The sequence below is a fragment of the Pholcus phalangioides genome, unplaced genomic scaffold (assembly GCF_987345545.1).
Source record: "Pholcus phalangioides strain wild (caught in Gottingen) unplaced genomic scaffold, Ppha-v1.0 ptg000011l_1, whole genome shotgun sequence".
NCBI classification, from domain to species: domain Eukaryota; kingdom Metazoa; phylum Arthropoda; class Arachnida; order Araneae; family Pholcidae; genus Pholcus; species Pholcus phalangioides.
Window position 1 is genome coordinate 54,393,460 of NW_028301604.1, and position 26,719 is coordinate 54,420,178.

At 36.2% G+C, this 26,719-nt stretch overlaps 1 protein-coding gene across 5 annotated transcripts in view; it reads left to right on the forward strand.

Annotated features, from left to right (window-relative positions):
* The window catches only part of LOC149080571 (rho family-interacting cell polarization regulator 2-like), a 185,943-nt gene that overhangs the window by 104,392 nt on the left and 54,832 nt on the right, over positions 1–26,719 (forward strand). For 3 of the 5 annotated variants that reach the window (XM_089239709.1, XM_089239707.1, XM_089239710.1), the window contains 3 exons: positions 12,711–12,879; positions 17,334–17,469; positions 24,246–24,404. In XM_089239709.1, the coding sequence (XP_089095835.1) occupies positions 12,711–12,879; positions 17,334–17,469; positions 24,246–24,404 (464 nt within the window). Of the gene's footprint in view, positions 1–12,710; positions 12,880–17,333; positions 17,470–24,245; positions 24,414–26,719 lie in introns of all 5 variants that reach the window. The other 2 variants (XM_089239708.1, XM_089239706.1) reach the window with 1 other exon arrangement.

Genomic DNA, 26,719 nt, shown 5'->3' on the forward strand with positions numbered 1-26,719 from the left:
GATTCTCAACTGCCGGGTCCCGGCATCATCCAAACTGGGCCATGAGTGGTTTATTGTTATATTTTTACCCATTTATTTCCCATTACTCTTTTATATGCCCAGGCCTTCGAATCAAGAAAAAGAAATCAACTGTGCCGCGAGATTCCAAAGGTTGAGAACTACTGGTCTAGTGGCCCCACGTCCTACAGTAATGCCCCCCTAAGCTGAGATCTTTGGCGGCTGAGGCCAAATTTTTCACGGGCTCCGTATAGTGAATTTATAGTGTGAAGAAACAAAAAATGAGAATTATCTCATCTAGAGTCCACGGGCTGGATCAGCCTTTTACTGTGCTTCCCTCTGAATTGGAAAATCGGCTGGACTATAGTGAATTTATAGTGTGAAAAACAAAAATGAGAATTATCTCATTTAGTGTAGTCGGGCTTTAACCCTATCAGCACCCCTGCTGTGCTTCCCTTTTTATTGGAAAATCGGCCGGACTATGTTTGTACCCTTACACAATGGTTTTGGCTGTCATATATAAGACGTTTATACAGGATATGTAGTCTTCTGTATATCTTGTATTAACAAGTGGAGAGCGACATTCATGTCATATATATAGCCATCTGGTGGCTCGTCGTCCATGAGCTATTAGCTGATCGGTTCACCGTCCATTGCACGGTTCCGTTCGGCATATATACGCTCTAGCGAAGGAAAATCTCTATCTCCTCTGTAGCTTAGTAGTCAGAGCACTCGTCCGGCAATCGAGGGACCCGGGTTCGACTCCCGGTAGAGGCAGAGATGAGTCGTTTCCTTCCTTAAAAAATTAACATCTCAAATAATAAATATCTTCACAACATCCAGTCTTCTGCATATCTTGTATTAACAAGTGGAGAGCAACATTCATGTCATATATAAGACGTTTCTTTTAATTTTTTTATTTAACCTGCTCCAATACATTTTGTCTGCACACAGTGATGCAATTGTAGCATATCGCCCCTACAGGCTTTTATGTTCCATACCATGGTCCCCTGAGAGAGGACCTGGTCAAGTTACAGGATTTATAATTGTATAATTATTATTTATGTGTAATATATTATGATATTTTGCTATGTTAATGTATATATAGTTGTATGCTGTATATTTCTAAATACCTTGTATCACGGGCGGAGGTATCCGCGGGCTTCTGATCTGTCATCATAGTAAAATTACATGACCTCAAAATGTAATATCAGGGTAAACATTGTGGAGAGGTTTGATCAACTCCTCATCTTGTTCAGTTGTTGCCACCCAGAAAAATAATAGCGTTCGGAATTATTCAATCCACGTATCCATATGCAAATCCATTGAGTGACGACATCACTTTCTTCTTGCGCCGAAAGCCTACTGTACTCTGATTCATCCAAAAATAAACCTGTTCACCATCGTGATAAATACTCCGGGCTGAAGGGTAAACGAGGCATTCTTTCATTCTTCGTTCGTCCAGCTTTGCTAGTAAGCAGTCCTGAGTGTTGAGCAGGAAGCTCTTCATCTTAGTCGACCAACATGTGACATTGTGATCGTTTATTAACCATAGTGTTTTGTACTATTCCAGCTGTGGTCCAGGTAGTTGGTGTTAATTTCTCACGCATAGTTCATCTATGTCTACATAACATTCTTGTGGTGATGACGTGGTTGATGTTAGTGCGATATATCTGGTCGTGATGTAATAGTGACTCCTTGACAACAAAATGACATCCCATGGTTCGCTTGGAACTATCTACAAGTAATAATGGCCATCATCATCTTCATCATCATAGTTCATTGAGATCTTCCGATGATTTGCTGTATTCCTGCTACTAATGTTCTAACAAACTGTGTGTTGATCTTCAACAGTGGTATACCTCTCTCCCCAGTGGATATAGACTGTTCTTCACGATCATAGTCTGACTCTCCAAAGAAAAACATGGCGATTTCTCCTCGCAATTAGGAAAGTCGTCGACAAATTTGGTGAGACTGCTCCTTTGTCATGTTGAGATCATGGTCAATATAATTTAATATTGAGAAATGTAATCATAAGTATACAAATAAGTAATCATTGTATACAAATAAATGACAATCTGAAAATTGCCAATATTTTTCTTAAATTTGCCTTGACTTAATTAATGGATGCAAGAATGCCCAGGGTTAGCCGATAACAATTTTGCTATACAATCAGTAAAGAAATGGACTCATTTGTGCACATTCTATTTAGATAGCGTTTTCTTCTGATGCACATCCCTGTCTGGTGATGCGCGTTGATTCTGATGGCAAATAGCCAATTTCGACAGTCTGCGCTGATCGTTGAACAAACTGAACAAACTGCTCCATTCAAAGTCGTTCAGGTCGTGGGTTATCAGATCAATATTGCTATACATTGCAGTGCAACGCAGCCATCGTGTACACAGCTTAATGTCGATCAGTAGTGTGTTCAATAGTTTGCATTCGTAGGACGCATTTTCAACGAGTGCGGGTGCGCCCACGTAGCTTGCTTTGGAAAGTTTTGTCATAGGTGGCGAAGAGCTCTGATAAGACAAAAACATTGAGGGGTGGGGGAGGATCTAGGGTTGCTCGGTGTACGTATATACGACCTGCAAGGGCATATGCAGGAATTGATTGCATTGAATATTCGATTGATTTGCTGAGGGCTGAGGCGATTTCATCAAGTTGGTTGAAGCCATGGGTGGGAGATAGGGGTGAGGACAAAAATATGATCGCTGCTCCCACATTAAAAAAAAATTGTTGGCTTAGGTAGAAGAGCAGAAGGTGGACATTAGTCCCTCCACCTTGTTAGGGAAACAACCTGTGTCCACTTGTGCTTTTGCGGGGGGGGGGGGCAGCTTATGTGGTTTGAGCCCTTGAGTTCAATTTTTATGGGGTGTTGTAATTTAATCAACTTTAAAGTTATAATTTTTTTTAAATTAAAAAAAAAAGTTTTTTTTGTAAATTCACTTACGTTCCCTCTTTCATTAAGACCCTTTATTTTATTAACCCAAACCCCTCCAGGTGGTCGCTACTCACAGTTGGATACCACTGATATAAGAAAACATTCCAGCATGGCTCATTTTGTCAAATCCAGGGCTTTGCTCGTCCTACTCTTTGGTAAAATGTCCTTCTTTCTAGTTTTTGTCATACTTTTCCAATGAAATCCTATCAACAAAATTCATATAGTTGATTTTAATTGAGGAGGGAATCGTGGGCATGGTGCCAAATAATAAAGATGTCGTAGATTGCAATTAATGATTCTGCCAAAGCAGAAATTGCATTGTTTTTACGTTTATTAGGGGACGGGATGTATGTGGACCATTTAGTGGTTTAGTAATTTTTCATTTTTTTTGTTTTTGAGGGTTCTTTAAGTAGAGAAGTCGTTAAAAAATTCGGCCTGGTTGAAAAAATTTTTTGTATTTACTACTTCATGGTCACTTATGCTTTTGCAAGGGAGTGCTTATGTGGCTTGATTAACATTCATCGTTCAAAATTATGGTGCACATTTTATGTATAAGTGAAACAACAGTTTGCATAACAAAGCAATTGGGTAAATAGACCTATTCTAGGTTTTATGACTAATGATATCCAATAGCATTGAATCGTCTTCTGTACTTTTAGGGCATGCAGAGGCAAGAACAATATTTACAATGCTCAAGTAAAGAGCTAGAAATAAAAGTGCTTCATTTGTCAAAAACGATTACACTGGCATTGAACACTAAAATTTAAACAAATCCTTTTTAAAAGAGATTGACAATGCAGTGAAACCGTCTGGTCCATCTTGACTTATTTATATCGGAGCTTTTGTAATTTACGCTTTTTGCACTATGCTTTTGGAAGTGGTATCAAAAGAGTATAATTCTTAAAAACTTACATATCTTCATAATTTGCTGTGGGTATTGTCGAAGAGAGTTGACAGACTGGACTGTGAAAGACTCCCAAAAAAGAATGTAATATATATTGTGTTTAGGAGAGCAGAAAAGTATTATCTGTGGTTGCCAAGACCTTATTTTGGCAAAAAATTGTTTTTGTAACATGTCATTTTTGTCATTTTACTTTGGCTCGAGTCAATCTTGCAGGATATTGAAATAGTGCTGTAAAAAAAAAATTGAATTTTAAATTTTTTCAAAAAATAAAATTCCAGGGATTTTTTATTATGCTATAATTATATATATGTTCTCTTAGAGGGGTACCCTCCCCATCTTACTTTTTTTAATTTTTTGAGTGGGATCCCTGTAAATGAGAAAAGGTCAGAGGGAAGTCACCAAAAAGTCACAGAATTTTGCTTTTTGTATTTGGTAGACACCCTGCATCAGAATTGTCGGCAGAATTAGTTATGACTGTTAATTATTAGAAAAATAGTGTTGCATTCCATAACTAATGAAACTCCATATTTCAGGTGGTTTGGGGAAAACGAAATGTCAGTTACTTCAAACGGATAGGATGCATAGCATATGTGCATGTACCAAGACAAAAACATCATGAACTGCAGCCTAAAGCCAAAGTTGGTATCTTAGCAGGATATGCAGTATTTACAAAAGGTTATAGAGTATGGTATCCGAATGAAGGGAGAGTCATTGAAACCAAAAAAGGTACTTTTAATGAAAAGCAAATGGGAATGGAGAGAACCCCACAAAACACAATTCAGATTGGAATGTGTTCAATTGGTTAAAGTTATATTTGTATGAGGACGTTCCATACCAAGAACAGAAGGATGACATCACAGTGAGTGATGATGCTCCCGGTACTAGTAATACTAGACCCATAACATTCACTAAGAAGGAGACCTTGACAAAGGGAAGAGTTGATGTTTATTATTATCCCTTAACAGGTGAACCTAGAATCAGAAGTAAAGTAGAAATGGAGAAATATTGTGAAAAAAAAGGAATAGATTACAATTCTGAAGATTTTGAATGGAAGCCCACTAATGTGTAGGAAGGAACAACCTAAAAATATGTTTAGCAGTGACAGTAGTCAAGATAACTTGCAGATAAATGAAAGCAACCAAGCTTCATTAATGTCTTCAAAGAAATGAAGAACTTCCAACTATTTCAAACAGATATTGACATTCCTCAACATTATATACATGCTCAGAAATCTTCGCAGAATGTTGAGTGGAATAAAGCAATGTTTGAAGAAATAGACTCATTTAATGAAAGAAAAGTATGGGAGTTAATACCTTTGCCCAAAGAAAAGAGAATACTCTGAGCAAAATGGGTATATAACGTGGAAAAGGATGCTATATAAAGGAGATATTGCTAGATTCAAGGCAAGACTAGTCATTCTCGGTAATCATCAACGTATAGGATATGACTTTCAAGAAACTTTCAGTCCAGTAGTTGACTTCACTGTAATTAGACCTCTGATCGTATGTTTGATTATGCTCAGCTGGATGCATCTCCAATTGGATGTCAAGAATGCTTATTTGTACAGGAAATTGCACGAGATTTATGTACAGCAACCTCCACGATTCATAGTGGAAGGTAAAGAGTAGTCTGTGTACAAACTGAATAGATGGACTACTTCAAAGTGGTAGAATGTGGTTCCAAGAACTGGATGAGAAACTGAAAACTAATTTTTGGGTTTTAAAAATTCACGAGTACAAATTATGTTTATTGTATGGCAAATTATGCTGTAGTGATTGTATATGTTGACCTTTTATTATTTGCTGAAAATGAATATTACTTGTATATGGTAAAAAGTAAAATCAAATTGTTATTTGATGTTAAATAATTTTGTCCATTGTTGGGATTGCAATTTGATGTGAATGAGAAAAATATTAGAATGCATCAATATAATTATATTGAGAGATTGATAAAATTGTTTGAACCTAATATGTCGATTAAACTAAACATACCTTTATCACCTACCCTTGATATAACTGAGAAACAATCTCCTGAAAATGACAACCAAAAGGAATGTATGAAAGGTATACCTTATAGAAATATATTTATTAGGGAGTCAGCCAATAGACAATTTAGTATTGCTTCAAGAAAGCTGCAAATTTGGAATCAGTCATCTCAGTGACGAAGGATTAGATCTGGTGGTCAGGGGCGGCTCGAGCTTACCTGCCACCCAGGTGCAAAGCCTCATGTGTCACCCCTAATGGCGACCCTGCCAGGAGGCTGATAGGGCTTCAGTGAAGGGCACCTTGAGATAAACCTAATTTTTTTTCAGAAGAAAGCCGCACATCATTGCTTACCGTGCAAAATGTGCATGACCATACATCCCGCTTTTGAAGTAGAATTTTTTTTGTTCTAGAATTATTTTACCATTCTTAATAATTCCAGATAACTTAATCCTTGAAAGAGCACTTATTTTTGTGAGCCATTATCACTTATCCTGTAAAGATGATATTTAATGGGATAATTTATTTATATATTAAAATTTTTTCAAAGGTGTTTCTGGTATTCCAGGGGCCGTACAAGTGAAAGGCCAAATTTTTCCTTTGCCTTCATTTGGCTATTGTGGAACATATTCTGAGTGAGGGTATGGGCCTCCATCCTAGAGCAGGGCCCCTAGGCTGGGATCTTTCACAGGCCCCTTCTATAGTTAATTTATTGCGTGAAAAAGCCAAAAAATTATGAGAAAAAAAAATTGTTTAAAAAAAATTCAATTCAAATAACTACACAAATTTTTTCACATACTAAAGTAACACATCTATTTATTTCAAATCCTTAAGCTCTACTGAAAACTGAAAGGGAAAAAATCCTTATCAATCGACATACCCGTATTGGTCTCCATCTGATCGGAGTTCACACAATCCTTTTTTACACAATCTCACTACATCACTCGACGCAGTACTTACATTTAAATATCCACTCAATATGGAATTTGATCGAGCAAAAACATGAAAACCAACATAATTGTCCCGGGCTCTTGTGGCGGCCATGGATGAGGGAACCAAAATGCACACATGCCCCTTGTAATAGAGTACAGGGGCAGCATTTGACCATGCGACCCATTGTGGCCACACACAAGAGGATGCTAAATCTGAGATGAATGGGTAAAAAAAAAGTTCCATTGGCCAAAAAAAAACAGTGTTGGCTCTGGAGGCGTGCAAAATCAGAAATGAAAGAGTGAAAAATTTTTTTTGTTAGGAATTGTTTGGATAAATTGTGAGGGAGGGCATGACCTTCCAAGGGTAGAGCTGACATGGCTCCAGCTTGAGGCCCGGGACTAAACCCTTATAATTTTTTTTCACTATAAATTAACTGTAGAAGGGGCCCAATGGAAAATTCTGGCATGGGCCCCACAAAAGATTCCAGCCTAGGGGCCCTGATGCAGGAGGTGGGAGCAATAGGTAGGAGGCACAGAAAATAAGTCCCACACGGGTACAGATTTTGTCTTGAGCCTCCCAGATAACTTACATTCTTGTTTCTGGTATTATGATCAGAGGCTTTGTCTATTTTCTCAACGTTTCCATTGTTGAGGTACAGTATGACTCAAAAGTGTGATGTCATGTGAATTTTTACTGTTCAATTTTGGGGTCTTAAGTAAAGTTTATGCTGCCGCCCCTTACAACCTGCTGCCCGGGTGTGCCGCATTCCTTGCACCCTCGCTTAAGCTGCCCCTGCTGGTGGTTCAGTTGAAGTGCAGTTGTTCTCAGAACAATGCTGAAGATGAAATTTCAGAGCATTAGGGCATTACTAAAAACACTTAAAGCTAGAAATTTTATTTTCAGATTTTTGTGGAAATGAACACATTTTCTAGAGCAAACTGAGATGATAGGGCTCAAAATATTTTCAGTTCTTGCTAGTATAGATGAATTTGTGAAGGTTCAAAGAGCAAAAAATATGCATCGATCCAAGCTTATGGATTATTTTAAATAAAGTGTGTAAATAAAATTTGAATTATACAAAAAAAAATCAAATTTATATCAGTGTATTTGCATAGTGTGATTGAACATTGATTGTGTAACTTGACCAATAACTTCATTAGCATGTAGTAACATATAGTACTGTATTTTTAGTTTTCATCAATCGAGTTTTTTGCCATTTATGGCATATTTTTCCGTTCTCACTCAAAACAAACTTTCTCAAAAGCTCTATCTTGAAATTTTTTTTGGTCCCGAAAGTTTCGAGATAGGTTTGACTGTATACCAATATATTTTGAAAAGTAGAGAAAAAAATTATCTGCGGTTGTGCTAATACAATGTTACGACACAAAATTATTTTGTTATCAATTGTTTCTGTCATTTTGCTTTGGCTCGAATATACGAGCTTGGCTATAAGATACTAAAATGGTGATATAAAAAATAATTTAATTTTAAATTTTTAAAGAAAAAGTAAAAAAAAAAAAATTTTTTTTCTTAAGGCTGATTTTGTGGTCTTAGGTGTATATAGACTTACTTTTTTAATTACTCACATCCTACTTTTTCTAATTTTTTGAGTGGGAGCCCTGCATATATCAATGTATCATTATATCAATGCCCCAAAGCAGAATGTTCAGCATTATTCTGCGACAAGCCCTTGGCTGACTGGAAATGTTTTGCAGTAAAAATCCCCATACATGTAATAGTGTTTTCTGCACTTTTTCTTAAAATTCTTCCGAATTGTTCTGCAGTAGCGCTAATTGTTCTGCGACGTACATCGCAGATTTTGGCACATTCTGCTTTGGGGTGTCAATGTAAGATTGGCAATGTATCGTGATATAAAATTTTCAATATCGCCCAATCCTAATTTATAGTGAAAATGTTTTTTACAAATTAGATCAGTCTCCGGCACGGGCGGAGATACGGGGGAAAGTGAGAGGCATTGCCCCAGCGTCAAAGGTGGAGTTGACTTATCAAATGTATATATGAATTGACATCATCGTGCCCCCCCCCCAGACTTCCAAGTCTACCTCCGGACCCCTAGGTTCTTGAGTTTAGTTAGTTTTACTACATTCCTGTTATCCCCTAATTGTCCTGGTTCTATTAAGAGCTGCCTTGAAACATAGGCCCTTAGTTAAAATGTTGTTCTTGGGGTTGCATACTTAGCTAGAAGTTACAGCTTACAGCAGGAGTCTTCAATTTTTCAGACACGGCATGTCAATTTAAACTTCCCATGAAGCCCGCAGGCTGCCAAATTTTGTAATTTAGTGACATCTTAATAGAAGGGGCCAATAGGACCCAAATTAAATCCGGAGAAAAATAATTGGACTTCTATTTGTTCTGAAATTATTTCTTTTATTAATTATCAATTTTGATTAATTCTGAAATCATTTTTTCACTAGTTCTGAAAAAGTATGATTAATTTAGGATTAAAATAATTAGTTGAGATTAAATTTAATCTAAAAATCTTTTTAAATGATTCCTTAATTTTTTATTTTGGTAATTCTGAAATTATTTTCCTTTTCAAAATATCTTGAAATCATTTCTCTTTCAATAATTATGCAATTATACTTTTGATTACAAAATTATTTCTCTTATTGATTTATAAGTTATTTCTTTCACCAATTTTGAAATTATGTGTTTCAAAAATTAATTTCTTTCAGTAAATCTGAATTTTTGCCAATTCTGTGGAATTATTTCTTTCATTTATTCTAGAATAATTTCCTATATCAACTTTGATATTGTTTCTTTCATCAATTCCAAAAGTATTTCTTTCATCAATTCCAAAAGTATTTCTTTCATCAATTCCAAAAGTATTTCTTTCATCAATTCCAAAAGTATTTCTTTCATCAATTCCAAAAGTATTTCTTTCATCAATTCCAAAAGTATTTCTTTCATAAATTCCAAAAGTATTTCTTTCATAAATTCCAAAAGTATTTCTTTCATCAATTTCAAAAGTATTTCTTTCATCAATTCCAAAAGTATTTCTTTCATCAATTCTAAAAATAATCATTTATCAATATTTTCCAATGTCAACCATTTTCCGAAAATTATTGGCGGGCCATGATGAAAAGCTTTGAGGGCCAAATGTGGCCCTTGGGCTATTTGTTGCAGACACCTGGCTTACAGCCTTCTATATTTGCATGCATACTTTTGAAAAATAATAGTATCAGATCCAATCTAGTAGGTCACAGCATCCTTTGGCGCATGTATTTTAGTTATCTCTCATGTTATTTCTCAAATGTTATTAATTCAGTTATTTATTGTTATTATATATTATTTTATTATGCTTTTATTGTGTCTTTTTATCATTGCTTAATTCAGTCAACTTAACTTTTATTTCCAATCGAAGAAAAACACAGTTAAGCTTTTTGAGGGAAAAAAAAACACTTATATTTCAGAGTGTCTTCTTGCATAGGAGTAACTATAAGATTTGGTTCAAAAAATGAACCTTTTTTCTGTGTTGAAAAATTTTGGTTCAAAATAATGTGATTGAAAAATCACTCATATACAGGGATTGACAAATCCCAGGCACTACGTCACCATGGTGACTAAGAAGTCACCTAATCTTTTTATGAATGATAACTGATAACTAAATTGAAGTCACAGAGGACAGTACAGAATTATCAAAAATTATGTCGACTTGTCTGATAGCATGGAAATTCGGCCTGGACAAGTCAAAGAATACACATTTTTAAACAGATTTTGTTGGAGGAAAAATCTTGCCACCTAAATTTTTTTCTGATTTGTTAAGCCCTGCTCACATATATGTATACACTCATGTATTTGAGCATATGTATAACATTAATTGACCTACATATACTGTATGCAGACTCAGGGACGTGTGCAGAACCAAACTTTGTGGGAGAGGCCGAGGGTATCTCGCCCAGAGAAATTTTGAATCACTAACCTTGTGTGTGTGTGTGAAAAAGGCTTTAAAATAAACCAAAATGCATAAAAAGGTTACATGCGACTTCTGCTGATATTTTAATTTATTCAAAAAATAAATAAATACTTTAAATTTTTTATCATCTTGGAGCAGATACCCATAGGTATACCATATTTTACTGAGGCGAAAATCTAATTTTTTCCTACAGAAGTAGGTGGAATTACCCTCATCAATGAAATCGGATTCAGGACAAAAAAAAACTGACATTCTACTTCAAAAAAAGGACTTATGGTCGATGTGAAATATATGTTATTGTTATGACCCATACAGAGAAATGTCTCACAAATGTTGAGCAACACCAATCATTTTTGACTTCTGGTGTCCTTGTGTCAGCCCGTTCAGGTTTGAGGCCATTCGCGTAAGTACGTAAGCGAATACCGTTGCCGGTGTTGATTGTGTTGTGTATATATAAAGTATAACCCAGGCAAAGTTTACACAAGTAGTCATACACGAGATGTTGGAAGTTAATTAGTTTATTTACACTGTAGTTAATTGAATTAATGCAATCTGTATTTCTCATATTACCATCCTTATTAAAAGAAATTAATACAACTTCATTCAAAAATACTTAACAAAATCTTCGGTTGGCCCCCAAAACAATTAAGCTCTTGGCCCTGAACATTATATGACCCGTGATTTTCCATTACACCTCAGTTCGCCCCCAAAACAATTAATTACCAATGCCTACACTATATGTCACATATGGGAGAGAGAATATAATCCATGCATCACTCACCAAGTTGCAGAGAGACCTTTCTCCAGTCTTTAGCCCCTTAGCAGCATTGCGTCTTGAGCCTCGATTACCCGAGCTTCACACACTATGGTCCTGATTATACTTTCTGGCTTCACTCCTCATGTTTGCTTCTCTTCTCAAGCTTCCTTTTTCTCTAACTCCCCGTATCCAGATTTTCTCATCCATTTAAGATTTCATTTCGGACGTCCCAGTCCCTTGGAAAACTCCACCCATTTAATTTGATTTGATATTTTACCCCTCATCTCTAAGTTTCTCTTCGTTTCTTGAAGGCTTATTCATAAGATTGGCCACTGCCGATCCATCGTACTAATTTCTTTGTCCCAGCAACTCTCCCTTCAGGACCCTGAGAACCCCAACGGCCATGGCCTAACCTTCAACCTACATTGAAGCTTCCCATGACTAACACTAGGCATTTTAGATCCTGTGTTATACTTTAATTGCATCCCCTAAATAAAGGGATTCTACTTCTACTTAAATGGCCGTCATCTATTCTCAATCTTGAAATTTGTCTATTCATTCGTTGGTCCCCTTCATTTTCTATGATTCCCCGCTTTTTCTCCAAGAAAACACTCCTCGGACGATCCCTTTTGCCTAGGGCACCCCTGAAGTACAACCGACCAGATGCTTTGTAACGGTAACTAAGAGATTCCCTAATGAATGGCGATTGCCCATCTATTTACATCGGTCTGTGATTGTATTTCTTTTAATTGGGACTATGTTCCCACCGCTTGGACAAAGCTTCTTCCATCGACATGATGCCACTTACTTTAAACCCTCAAGAAACATGTCTACCATCTATAGACAACCATTCTTATTTACGTTCCTATTATTCAATTATTTGTTTGCTGTACTATAGTACATCGGTTACTGTCGCCTGCTATCGGCGCCTGACCTACTGTTCTAAATAGTTAAATCCAAAAATCAAATTTAAATACTCCAAACTATCAAATTTTAAATATATCTGAAAATAATAATTTTAAATATTCCCTCTATTCTATATTTCTATTTTAACTAGCACTAGCTAGTTAACACTTGTCCATACGGTTTACGTTAAGTGTAATTACCGAGAATTAACTTATTTCCATTTCACTATTTTTATTTGAAATTTGTTAGCTGCCATAGGGTTCAAATCGGGACTTTTTTAGTCATGCTCAAATGTTTAAGCAAATATACTTTTTCATGCACAACTCTTATCTCTTTTTTGTGTTTTATAGTATGATGGAGACAAGGACTGTTTCCAATATGGCTTACTTGCGTTACTTTGATACTGAAGATCCTTCAACAAATAGCCTTGGCTGTAGCCCTGAGCCTTTCTCAAGTGGAATAGAGCAACTGGATGCAGTTATTCTATCGCATACTGATTACTGCTTGAAATTGACTGATGTTAGTATTAAAATAAAATTATTAAAATCTGAACTGTTATATATTTTCATACTTTAGTTGGATCTGGATATAACAAAGTTGTGTGGGACCATAAAAACAGTCAGTATAGTATCCCCTGTTTTTCACAATCACACTTCATACGTTTTTGATATAACAGGATTTTGCAATAATTTAGAATATCACAATCTGTGAAGTTTGGCCAGGAGTTTGATTGTAATGATTTTAATCATAAAAAGCTTGCAAATTGCAAGACATAGTTTGAATAGCAAAATCTATTGTATTTGAGGATTTGAATGAGAAATGAATAAGCTATCCCAGGGTGTCTACTGTCGCAGAATGAGGAAAAGGTCACGGAAGTCCGAAAAAGTCATAAAATTTGAGTGAAGGTCACTGATTTCATAATTCTCCAGAGGTTTTTCCCCTAAAATCTAGGCTTTAGAGAAGCTGTGGCTTTCAATATTTCTTTCTTCTCTCTCGCAGGTTTCTTTTCTATTTTTTTTTTTTTTTTTTTTTTTTTTTGCCCTTGAGTGATGGATGGGTGAGTAGCAACAGAAAAGATCAATGCTAATGTGTAGTCACCCTACATCAGGGCAGACATGATATGGGTGGGGCAAAAACTATTTATCCTGGTGAACAAAAAAACTTTTCTTTCTTTGCTTGTTCAGACCTTTCAACATCTGTAATATTCCCTAAAGCAGTGTTCTCAGAATCCTGATAATTCCTAGAGGAGTGGGGGGGGGGGGGTTTGACTGGCAGGACAGTTGGGAGTCCTCTTGGGAACAATATTAGTTTTCCATAGAAAGGACATGACCTTTCCCGCACAGTTAAGTAGAGCTGTTTGCTCTTTGTTGGGTCCACAAGCCAGATATTTTGCGGGGCGGGACTCTGTAGTAAATTTATAGCATGGAGAAACAAACAATGATGGTGATTGTGCTGAACTTCAGCCCTATCCTTGTGGGAGCCAGGTGAAAAGGCACTAATTCTCTCCTCCCCCCCCCCCACAAAGGAAGAAAGTTTTTTTAATAATTATCATACATTTTTTTTCTTAATCGTCTTGATCTTTACCGACTAGCTATAGCCAATGGTGAAACATACAGTATACACATGTGACCGAATGAGAGAGTTCAAGAAAAGACAAACATCAGACTCATTTGCCATTTATCATGCGACATTACATTTAGGCCGTACGACATTACATTTAGGACAAGCATCTAATATCGGACTTCAAAAAATGTGAATAGGAAAAGGAATATGTGAAATCCGTTCTTCGGAAGAGACCTCTGGGTTGGTCTAGTCGGGGCCGTTGTGATTTTTTTCCCTTTTACTGGAGTCAGAGGGAAAGGTGGACCTCATGAAGGCCCGGTCTAGTGCAGAGTTTCTCAACCGACTGGTCTTGACATTGGTCAAACTGGGCCGTGTGTGGTTTATTATTTCATTTTTACCAATTTATTTCTCATTAACCATGTGTATAGCCGAGCCTCCCAGTCAAGAAAAAGAAATAAACCATGCCACAGGATTCCAGGTTTTGGCTCTCGTATGTAAGAAATGCTTCTTTTAATTTTTTTTGTTTTACCTGCACCAATATGTTTTTTCTGTGCACGATAATGCAATCAGTAAAGAAATGGGCTCATTCATGCACATTCTGTTTAGACATCATTTTCTTCTGATGCACATCTCTGTCTGGTGTTGCGCAGTGATGGGGACGGCAAACTGCCGATTTTGACTATCAGCGCGGATAGTTAAACCAATTAAACTAACTGCTCAATCACTTACATCCCGTTCCATTCAACATTGTTCAGCTCCTTGGCTCTGTTTCGAGCCCTCTATTGCTGTGTGTTGCAGTGCAACTCGACTATTGTGCACACGGCTTAATATCGATCAATAGTGTGTTCAGTAGTTTTGCATTCACAGGACGTGTCTTCAACTTGCACAGGCGTGCCCGGGAGCTTGTTTTGTAAAGTTTCAGCGCATGTGCCGAGAAACTCCAATACGGCAAAAACATGGGGGGGGGGGGTCTAGGGTTGCCAGATGTCCGTAACGTGATATCTACTGATCTGTAGATCAGTAGTTGATTGTATATTGGAGAGGTAGGAGGTTCAGTAGAATATAGTCTGAAATATAGTTATAAATCGAGTATGTGAACAAGTATGCTAGGTGCAAAGGATAAAGTTTTGTTGGTTAAATTTTTTTGTATGAACCAGGAATCAACTACCACTGCCTTGCGTGAGTTCTGAGTTCAGAAGAATGTGAGGATTGGAAAAGGGCCTTTAACAGCCACAGGCCTCATAAAGGTTGTTCAGCAGTTTGAGGAAACGAATGCTGGAGGATCGTGTAAGAGCCTGACAACCATGTTTAAGGAAGGCACGTTTGTCGCGTGTTGTTGTGTCGCAGCCGAAATGGAAGCGTTAGCCTCCGAATCAGCTGCAGGGACCAGCAGTGCTCATGAAGCTGCCAGATGCTTGGGCTTACCACCATCCTTGGTACGCAATATTTTTCATGGTATCGTTGATCTGTATCCATACAGATTGCAGTCATGCCATGAACTTTTACCAGTGGATATTGTACAGAGGGAAGCATTTGTGAGGTGGGTTTTCTCCAAAATTGAGCAGAACCCACCTGGGTCTTTAACATCTTGTGGACAGATAAAGCTCATTTTTTGCTTCATGGTTATGTTAATACCCATAACTGTCACATCTGGGCAACATCTAATCCATGTGAGCACACGCAGAAACCATTGCATTCCCCAAAAGGGATATTCTGGTGTTGGGTCACAGGTTCGTTCATCATTGGACCCTTTGAAACTTGGTGCCCAGTAAATGGGTGGAAAACGGTACGGTGAATGCGCAGCGTTATTTAATGCTTCTGTGCGAGAAGGTTGTGCCATGTTTGTGTGAAAGAGAGGTGCTTTCTACCGTCATGTTTATGCAAGATAGAGCAACTAGTCACACTGCTACTCACGTCAAGGTATTCCTGATACAGACTTTCGGGGAGGACAATCATTAGCAGGCATTGCAGGTTCCCATGGCTTCCTTGGTCTCCAGATTTGACACCAGCAGACTTCTGGTTATGGGGATATTTGAAATCCTGGGTGTATCAATCGAGTTCATCCAGTCTGTCGGAACTGAAAGATGTGGTCCGCCGAGAGGTGTCATGTATACATCCTGACCAGCTGCACTCTGCCGTCGCTGGATTTGTGACTCGCCTGCAATGTGTTATCCCCTGTGGTGGTGGTCATGTAGAACACATACTGCTGTAATAAATGATTTGGAGGCAGTCTATTTGTTATTTACGTATCTTTTCTTTGACTTGTGTACGTCAGTGCCACCTATCGGCTGTTTTTTGAGGTTTTTTCCCGTCTTAAAAAAATCCTGTGATATAGCAATGCTAATCCCGCAAACCGTTTTTTATTTCAGTTATTTTTTCGGATTTTATGAATTTTCAAAGTTTCTACACAGACTTTTTGCCTACCCTGTATAATGCCCAATGTGGTGTCACATTGTTGTATATAACAATGAAGTCTGCTACAATGATACCTCAAAACAGACATAGTTGGCAATAGTGATCTTTGTAGTATGTTCTACAAAAATGTGAAACTGTCTGCCAATTGATCATTATGTCTCCTTGGACAAGAATGCAGTGGCCATTTTCCCTGATGTTACTGGGTGAAACTGTATCCCCACCTATCTCCACTTCACCTGGCACCCCAGTTGCTCCTGACACTGAAGCGATTCTCATCTATAAAGAAAATGCGACGTAGTTGAGATGAGATGTCTAATCTTTATGTTTATCACACCAGTGTAAACACAACTAATAGGCAAAGTCACTGGGATGTATTATTTGGGATACCAGGTGAATATCCCAGCTTTATGAAGGCATTTAGCCAAAGTGAACTGTTACACTTGATGTCCTGGTACCATAAATAACTCCTGCGCAGTGTTGTCTGCTCACTGTTGTCAGTTTCTATTTTTCTTCAGGGTAATGTACCATTTATCTTGCGGCAATGTTTTTTTTTTTGGGCAGTCATGGCAAAACTTCTCCACTACTGTACTTTTATTTCAGAAATTATACAGTCTAAGATGTCACTGTAGATGATAAAGAATTCTTTGATTACACTCTGGGCACTCAGATCTCCAAGTTTACCAATCATTTTCCTAGAAGTGAAGATGCCCACATGGTAATTTTTAGCTAGTCGAAAGCAACAGAAACTCCAGCCATTACACTTACTCCTGTAGCTTACATGGGGAAGGGGGCAATGAAATAAATACATTGAAACTTTTTTTGGACAGGTAGTGTAATACAATGATGAAACAACTGGCAAGCTTAATTTGTTCCTGAAAGCTGCTTGTAGGATGAATGAAATTTTTCCCCATAAAGTATTTCTGGATTATTATCATTTTAGATAATGTAGTGTTCAGTACGACACATATCTGTATCTTTAAATTTCATTTTTTTAGAAGCTATGCTCGACAAGTCCGCTGAAGTGCCTCGAAGTTTCATCATTGCAGCTATTACAAAGACAGACATCTTGCTTCACAAGCTTCTTAAAACTTATTCGAAAAAAGAGTACAAATGATCGAATGATCTCTTGTGGTAAGAAATTTCATTAAAAAAATTATTTTTAGTAGTTTCTAGTGAATATACTACATAAAGAATTCTGAAATGGTTTTTTGGTGGTTATTTTCAAATTTGATTTTTTTATATTTACAAACAAATAAAATGAAATTTATCTGTTGGCAGGTCATGATGATTTTCCATCAAAATTGGCATAACTCTAATAACAAATGATCAGAAAGAAACAGTGTTAAGGCAAAAATCATGAATAAACAAAATTATGACACTTTTCAAACACACTATGGGTACAGTTGTTGAAGGAAAAATATATTAAACCAATATTACTCTGACTGGGGATTCCAATTGGATTAGTTATTAAATTTTAACTCCTGGTTTCTCTCTGGAAAAAATTATGTCAATACAAGTAAGACGCTGTGGTCAGGATGAAGTGAGATGCCTGCATGTGAGTGTTGCAGTGGTAAGATGCTTGTCTTCCATTGTGAAAATTATCATTAAGGTCCAAGGGTTCAAATCTGGGCAAGAACATCAGGAACATGTTATTTACCGACCAAGCCTTGGGCGACCACAGATAGATAGTGCTTTATTTCCCACCTAACTTGGTTGAAAATTTCTATATGGCAATATATTGCAACGACACTGTTTAGCCATCGTTACATCCCGGATACTGTTTTTATCTTTCCCCAACATAGAATTAGCTCTTGCGAATAACAACAATGAAACACAGTTACAGTTTTCTTTCCACTAATAAGATTTATTACAACATTAGTTTTTTTACATATTTTAAAACTTTAATTAGTTGAAAGGGAATAAACATATATATATAAATACAACATTTTTTAGTGTTTTTAACTTTAGTAATTATTGCACGTTAAATTGTTTTCATCTCACTGAGCTGTCAGTCTGTTAGACAAAGTTCATTGCATCTACGCATCTGCATCTCCTTCAACTGTATGGATGTCACCAGCTTGTATCCCAAGTGATCGAGGTTCGAGTTGGCACCTACTCAGTATCCCAAGTGATCTAGGTTCGAGTTGGCACCTACTCAGTATCCCAAGTGATCTAGGTTCGAGTTGGCACCTACTCAGTATCCCATGTGGTGGAGGTTCGAGTTGGCACCTACTCAGTATCCCATGTGGTGGAGGTTCGAGTTGGCACCTACTCAGTATCCCATGTGGTGGAGGTTCTGTGTCGGCATCAGCTCTGCTCAGTTGTCCCAGCTGAGATCTCCCTTCTCCACATGAGGCATACAAGACCAAGTCTTAGTGAGGAGTCTGTGTCCCGAAGAGAAGGTTAGTGCTCCATCTCTCTCATCTTACAACTGACAGGAATAAGAGCCTGGTGGCCCTGGGTCATTGCATCCAACTATATTAGACTGTCGGTTCACGAGAACATAGTGATGTACCCTGCTCGTGGCGAGACGCCTTGTTAAATGCTGATCACGATGTGTTTAGATCTTGATCTTTTTCAGCACGCTGGTGGCTTTTAAGGGAAAACTTCTCATTCCAAGAACCAATCAGACAACACAATCAATAGCTTGTAAAAACGTAGTATACTGAACAGTAAAACTGATTTACATATCATACGGAATAAAAACACTGTTTCAGCTTTTGACACATGAAAGTTGACAACATAGAAGGAGTAAACATTGAAGACCTGACCAGGGTAGCGCAACAATAGGCCTGTTGCACATTGAAATTCTCATGAAGTTATTAACCAAAAAGTGGTCCACAGCCCACAAACGGCATGAAGGTAAAACATTGCACATTCTTCCTATGCAATTATATTCCAAACATTTATCACAATTTAATATTGCACAATAATATTTTCATATTTTGAGTTCGATGATAATCCTGCGCAGAACCCCGCCGACAATCCGCTGGACTTCCAATCAGTTATTGGCGGGGCCCCCTCATGTTACAATATGACCGGAGTTGGTGTGCGGTAAAGTAATGGAATAAATTCAATCCAGTTGTCAGTGTTTTTTTTTCCCTTTCCTCACCATCACAAAGCTTTATTGTAAACCCATAACCAAAATATTTTTTTCCTCTGCATTCTTTCTATATTCCTGCTAGTGACCCCCCCCCCCCACCACTTGTAATGTATATTTTTACTACAATCGAATCCTGTTATAACGAACTACAAGAGACTGAAGAAATCACTTTGTTGTAACGAAATTTTGTTATAAAGGAATTTCAGATTTCATGAATTTAGCATTCATAAAACAAAATTTCATTGTGGTGGAATTCGATTTCTAAGGAAAAAGTTACTTATTTAGGTTCTAGGTAATAAAAAGGAGGAATTTAAATTTCAAAAATAACTTAAAGCAGCTGAAATCAATTAAGCATTAAATTCTTTTGGATAAGTTTCACTTACTTCACATATTTGAGGCTGATGATCCGTAATTTTTTTTGTATAAGTACTGTGAAAGCCGAGAAAACAACAAAAATTCCTCTAAAGTATGTTATTTTTACAATACTGTTGGCCCTGAGGCCTATGCAAGAGGATGCGATTAAAAATGACAAAGATATTGTTTGATATTAGGCAAAAAACTAGTGATAGACTGGGAGGAGATTCGACAATAGAGCTTGGGAGTTTGTTCCATTCATCAATGGTATGAGGAAAGAAGCTGTATATAAAGCAGTCAGTGGAAGCAAAAATAGGTTTAATTTTAAACCTATAAGGTACCTAAATAGGTTTTAATTTAAGGGAATGGTCGAGTTTTCTAGAGATGTAGGATGGTTTGGCTAAGATACCAGAAGTATCTATGTTGAATTGACCATGGAAAATTTTAAAAAATGTTAATCGAGAAATGTAGAGAGAGGGAAGAGTAATATATGTATAACGAAGAGTAGAGAGAGGGAAGAGTAATATATGTATAACGAAGAGTAGAGAGAGGGAGGAGATGAAGTGCGTTTTTAAGTTCGGACACGGAAGCGAAAGATGACCAGCAGTCGTGAGCATATTGGGTGGATTTATTTTGGATTGATTCGAGTTTGTCTATTACTCTGGGTGTAGGGGTCCCAGATTTCAGTGGCGTAGGAAAGAACGGGGGAGATATATGTTTGGTAACAGAGTAGTCTGATATTCAGAGTGGAGTGTTTAAGATTGCAGTGGAGGAAGAAAAATTTGTTAAGACACTTCTGGTAAACATAGTCAACATGTTTGTTCCAACGTAGGTTGGCTGAGATTATGACACAAAGGTATTTGATTTGAGAAACTTGGGATAACATTAAATTATTGATGGAGTACAAGTATTCAAGAGGAAGTAATTTACAGGTAACTTTCATGTGAACCGTTTTTGAGATATTGATTGCCATTTGCCATAAAGAACACCAGTCCGTGATAAAAGCCAGGTTATGTTGGAGAAGTTCTTGATCAGATTGATGGTGAATGATACAGTAAATTACAGGTCATCAGCAAATAATCTAGTGGTGCAGTTGAGGGATTATGGAAGGTTATTGATGTAAATTACAAAAAGTAATTGGGAGAGGACCGATCCTTGAGGGGTCCCAGACTTTACGGGGGCGGATGGGGAGTTATGATCGTTAAAATGGACAAACTTTACAATGTTTTAGGAAAGCCTCTACCCAATTAAGTAATTGTATGTTAAGGCCAAGGAATGAGAGTTTAAGGAGAAGTTTATTATGGGGAACTTTATCAAAGGAACCATGGCTATACGCATTTCGGAACTATATGAAGGAACTTCATAGTTGCGAAACGCAAATAGCAGTGGTTCTTTTGCAATTTTGGGTTCATCTACATCAGCTTTCAATTGTATTATCTAACCCAAAAAGGTAATTCATTTCTCTTTATAAAAGGCTTTAGAGAAATCTAGGAAAACTATATCAGTTTGTAGGTTTTTATCAATGGCTCCTGAGAGGTCGTTGATGAAGAGGGCCAATTGAGAGGTAGTAGAGATTGTCTAAAACCATGTTGGTTGGGGGAATAAAAGTTGATGGAGTCCAAGTGTATACAGATTTCTTGTGCTACAATATGTTTGAAGATTTTACAGCAAGAGGAGGTTATTGCTATTGGCCTAAGTTAAGGGGATTAGAAAGTGGACCCGATTTATGGATAGGAATAATTTTATTGATTTTCCAGTCGTTCGGGAGGATAGCAGTATTTAGTGTAAGCAGTAAACGTTGAACAGGATTAAAAGATAGTCGACGACTTCATCAGCACAGAATTTAAGAATTGAATTTGGAATGTCGTCGTGGCCAACAGAATAGGGTTTCAGTTTTTTCAATAATTTTAGTATACCCTGTTTGGAGAAAGATATTGGGGGTGAATTGTGGATAGAATCAAAAAAAGAGTATTGGGGAGGGGGGGGGTCTATTGAGAAAACCGAGCAGAATGCTAAATTGAATTCGGCAGCCATCTCTGAAGAAGATGTATATTTATTTGAACTTCTGAGAGAGGGAAGTGGGACCATTGTTGAATTAGTTTTTAAGTAATGGGGTAGAGAACAAGAGAGGCATCTGGTCTTTTGGGCGAAAATGAGGTTTCTGTGAGGTTTTGGGTGGAGGCTGAAATTACGGATTTGAGTGAATTGGATTTGTTGGTTTTATATTTGAAAATGATACGGCGGATTTTCCTCTTTAGATAAATAATGTCCCTGGTGATCCATGGATTAAAAAAATACTTAGAAACTTTTTTAATTGGAACTGTAGCTAAGAATTTGTCTATAATACATTTAAAAGAGGTCCAGAGGGTGTGGATATTGTTAGAAGAGGATATGGATAGGAAATCATTGAAGTGAGAGCGAAGAATATTTTGCATAAGTGGATAATTTTTTCCTTGTTGAAATTGTGTTTAGGGGCGAGTTTGTAGGATGGGATAGAGTGGAGGAGGGAAAAGTTAATGACTGGGATTTTATGGTCGGAGCAGCCCTCAAAGATAAAAGTAGAAAGGATTGAAATTCGATTGGAGGTAGCGATAAGATCTAAGGTAGAGCTGGAGTAAAAGGTGATTCTTGTGGGTTCTAAAATGAATTGGACCAAGTGAAATTTAAGAAAGATATCTGAAACTATTTCTGTGATTGCCGGACAGGGATTCCATATTTTTTCAGTCAATACCAGGAAGATTCCAATCTCCGGAGATAATAATAGAATGTGTATAGGAAAACTTTTCAAAAATAATTTCCAGTTCAAAAAGGTGGAATTCTGGAGAGGGAGGGAAATAGACAGAAAAGATGGCAAGTGGGGAACAGTTGGGTTGAAGCCATTCAGCTTCAACAATTTCGAGGTCGGAATATAATAGAATTTCAGTTAAAGGGATAGAGTTTTTGAAAATAAGTAAGATCCCCCGAGAGTTTGTCTTTTTGAAGAGCATTGTAATCAGGTGGTGAAATTTCAGAATTCGAGATTGTATTATTTAGCCATGATTCTGTAACTCCCAGAAAATGGGGATTATGGATGAGTATGAATGATTCAAGAAAATCTGTTTTAATTTCAGGCTGCAAGTGTTAATAGTTCCAAATTGAAAGGTATTTTTTAATTTGGAGGTTATGAAGACTGGTTGCTTGGGGGGAGTAGCCTAAAGGGACACCGAAGGGATATGGGAGGAGAGGGAGGGCAAAGGAAGAGTTCGAAGGAGCGTCAGTGGGGGAGGATGGGGCGAATGTCATTAATTAATATTGTGATCCCAGACATTTTTAGTGTTATTGATGAGTGCAAAATTGTGAATAAGTTTTACTTTAATGCCTTCGTCTCGGAATTTTTGACTGGCCCTCCAGATTTGACTACAAAGTCAGTATCTTCGGAGATAGATATGTTGCTGTTTTTGAGTTTGGAGGCATTTTTTAGAATCTCGCTTTTGAGTTTAAATTTATTCAACTTTATTATGAAAAGTATGCATCCACAGTTCCTTTTGGAACCTATTCTGTGACAGCAGTCAATCTCACTAAGTAAAATATTTATGTCAAGGTGATCGGAACAGCATTGAGTGATTTGGGATTTGAGGGTGGAGGGAGACTCATAGTCAGAATCTTCAGGAATGTTTCGGAAAATCAAGTTGTCCCGGCGGGAACGGTCCTCTAGAATCAATAACTTATTGGAGTTCAGAGAGATTTGAGGAGAGGTCACAGACTATGTCAAACAGTAATCATCCCAATTTGTTCCCAAATGCCTGTACGTGAAGGGATTAAGATTCAAGTTGAAAATTTATTTTGGCTATAGTGTTGCAATTTGTGGTGTTGCGAGTCAGTATAAGCCTTCAAAAAATTATAAGAAAGCCAGGGACTTACTTTAACCCTTGAGAAAGCATGCCTGAATTTGTACAACTGAAAAGCCCACTATCGTCTTTCCTTTTCAAAAGATTTAATACTTGGAGACAACTAATTTTCCAGAAAAACTCAACAAGTGCTGACATTTGGATCACTGCATTAAAGCAGAACATTAACGAGGAAAACATCTTCATGTATTAATTTATGTAACCAAAAGGAGTATTAGTGCTAAGTTTTTTAAGTCATTCAGACCAGTTGTTCTTATTTTACATTGTTTTGAAATCACAATTTCGATTGCAATCGTATACATGATGCTTTAGATCTTGTTCTTGCTGCATCTGCATCACTCAATGTTGTCATTTAAAATTGTACCTACTCCTGACCATTCTTTCTTGCATCAAGATATGTTTGGTTCAAGAGTGAATAGGAGAAATTGTGTATTTTATATTTATTCAGATGATTTTTAGAGTCAAAAGTTTTGTTATTGTTTATTAATGCCTATTTTTTTATTTACATATTTTCTTATGTGTATCCAAGCTTTTATTAATTGAATACTGTACTTTTATTTCAGGAGAAATATTCTTGGAAAATGAGTCTGAATTGAAGCTTTTGTGGCTTAGGCTGGCTCAGGTTGATTCCATCTGTTTAACAATGGATCAAATTTTGCCAAGTTTTGAAAAATTGATTCAGTCAATAGCAAATGAACTTGATGATAGTGATGTATTAGAGGGTAATGCCAGTTAGTGAAACGTGAATTTTATTTTAAGATATGCTGTGATTATTCGACTTAACCAAAAAATAATAAATGTAATCAGTTTTTTTTACTTAAATTTTTACTATCAGCAAGAATGGCATATAATTCCTCAGTAAATAGTAATTTAAATAATGAATATTCTGACTATATATATTCTATCAAAATCAAATTGTAATTGTCTGACAGAATACTATTTTAAATTTTACTGAAAAGTGTCATGGTAAATACATCAATATTACATAATATGGAACTGGAATATGAAATTGATGTATTTTAATAGAATTCCCAAGTAGTAGTATCAAGAATTACATTTTTTGTAATTTTTTTAATTTGTCTTTATACATTTCAAAATTCATACTATGAGAAAATGGTCATTCTGCTCATTCTGAAGACACCATCTAGGCCAAGTTTTTGAAAATTCATATTCATTGTAAAATCATATTCTCCCTTACTCAAAAAGTAAATTTGTATTTCCAGGCACAATCTATCTTTCAGAAGTCAGAGTATTTACACATCTGAGTCATTTGAGAAAAAAATTCACTCCTCACAGTTGCAAATCATATGTTTTACCAACTATGCTTGGCGGCATACTGTTATTTAGATATGACTTTGTTTTATACTGTATTATTTTCAGAATTTTCTCAATATTGCTACTTTGATAACCATAAACTTAAGGACAACCATATTTCTATGGGCAGATATTTTAGTTGTTTAGTTACTTTTCTGGCTTATTATTTTTGGGTAGCTGTATTTAGATTACAACAACCATAATTTTTTGGGCTTTTTTTTCTAATACAATTTGTTTTTATTTCTCCTTTTACTTTTTTCCAGTCATCTTGTTGAGCAATTTGCCTGTGGTGGTTTCTGACTTTGTACTTTTTGTATTTATACTTGATAATTCGGACTGCACTCTCATATCTTTTTGAATCAAACTGATTTCATAGAACAGCTTAATGTTTGCTATTAATCATATCTATATATATGAGACAGATATCCGTATATAGTAGTCTCTGGACTATCCGGCCTAATGTGGCAGATGGGCAGGCCAGATAGGTCGAAGTTATACAGATGCTCACTTCTCACACCAATAAAATACACTTCTTCTATTTCAAAACCTACTTTTATTCATATGTTCTGACTTCTAAGTACAGGCCAATATTTTATTAATGTTTGTTATAAACGTTTTAAAAATTTAATTTAGGAAAAGAATGTATAAAAATATTGTGCACAGTTCAATATACATTTTTATATTGTCTAACTTAATTGCAGGAAACATAAAATCATGTACACTGTACAGTATGAATACATACACAATTTTAAAATAAACAAAATAAATTGAAATCTTGTTACAAAGATGCTCAATATATAATGATAAACCCCCTCTACAATTATTTTTTTTCAAGTCTTGTTTGGAATCGCCTATAGCCTAATTTTACACTCCCCACGATGCAACGATATCTTTAATCACTCTAAACCACTCTATAACAATAATTTTTATAGGAGATTTTAAACCACAACGTTTTTTTTAAATATTTCATTCGATATATTTTTAAACTTGTGACATATTATAGTTATTCTGAGGACATCTCTAATATTAGTATTTGGCACCACCTGATCACCAAAAGTGTTAAGTTTTTGGTATTGCTTCTTTTTGTTATAACTTGATATATGATACACAAAAGTTTATTGCAGTGAACATATTTACAGGGCAAAACATATACACACACACCCTAACCAAATTTTGTTTATTGAAAATTTTTCAGCAAATAGGGGAAAGTAGCCTAAATTAGACCACTTTGTTCATTTTGCTAAATTATTGTCATACTATTCATCAAAAAATCACCAAACTGAGTAGGATGTTAGGTTATATTTATGTTTAAAAATATGGTTATTAAAACTTCATATCTCATTTCATATTTGAATGACTAAATGACATGAAACCAGAAAAAGAGTGAAATTGGTCCAACATAGGATACTAGTTTCGACTCCTAGTTTCTAAAGTTGGACTAGTCATTGAAAAAGTTCCAAATCAATATCTTTAAACTTTGCTTTGACAAAAATACATTATTTTCACAAAGTTCATGAATAATGAAAAATATTTAAAGGAAAAAAATAGTTAAGTAAAAAAAAATATTTTGAAAAAATTATGAAACCGATAGATTTTTCTAAAAGTTCTATTATCACAAAAATACAACTAAAATTATGAAACATTAAGATAAAAAATATTAAAGAAGAGAAACATTGGGAAATTAAACACGAGAAATATTAAAAAAAGGAAAAGAAACATTAAA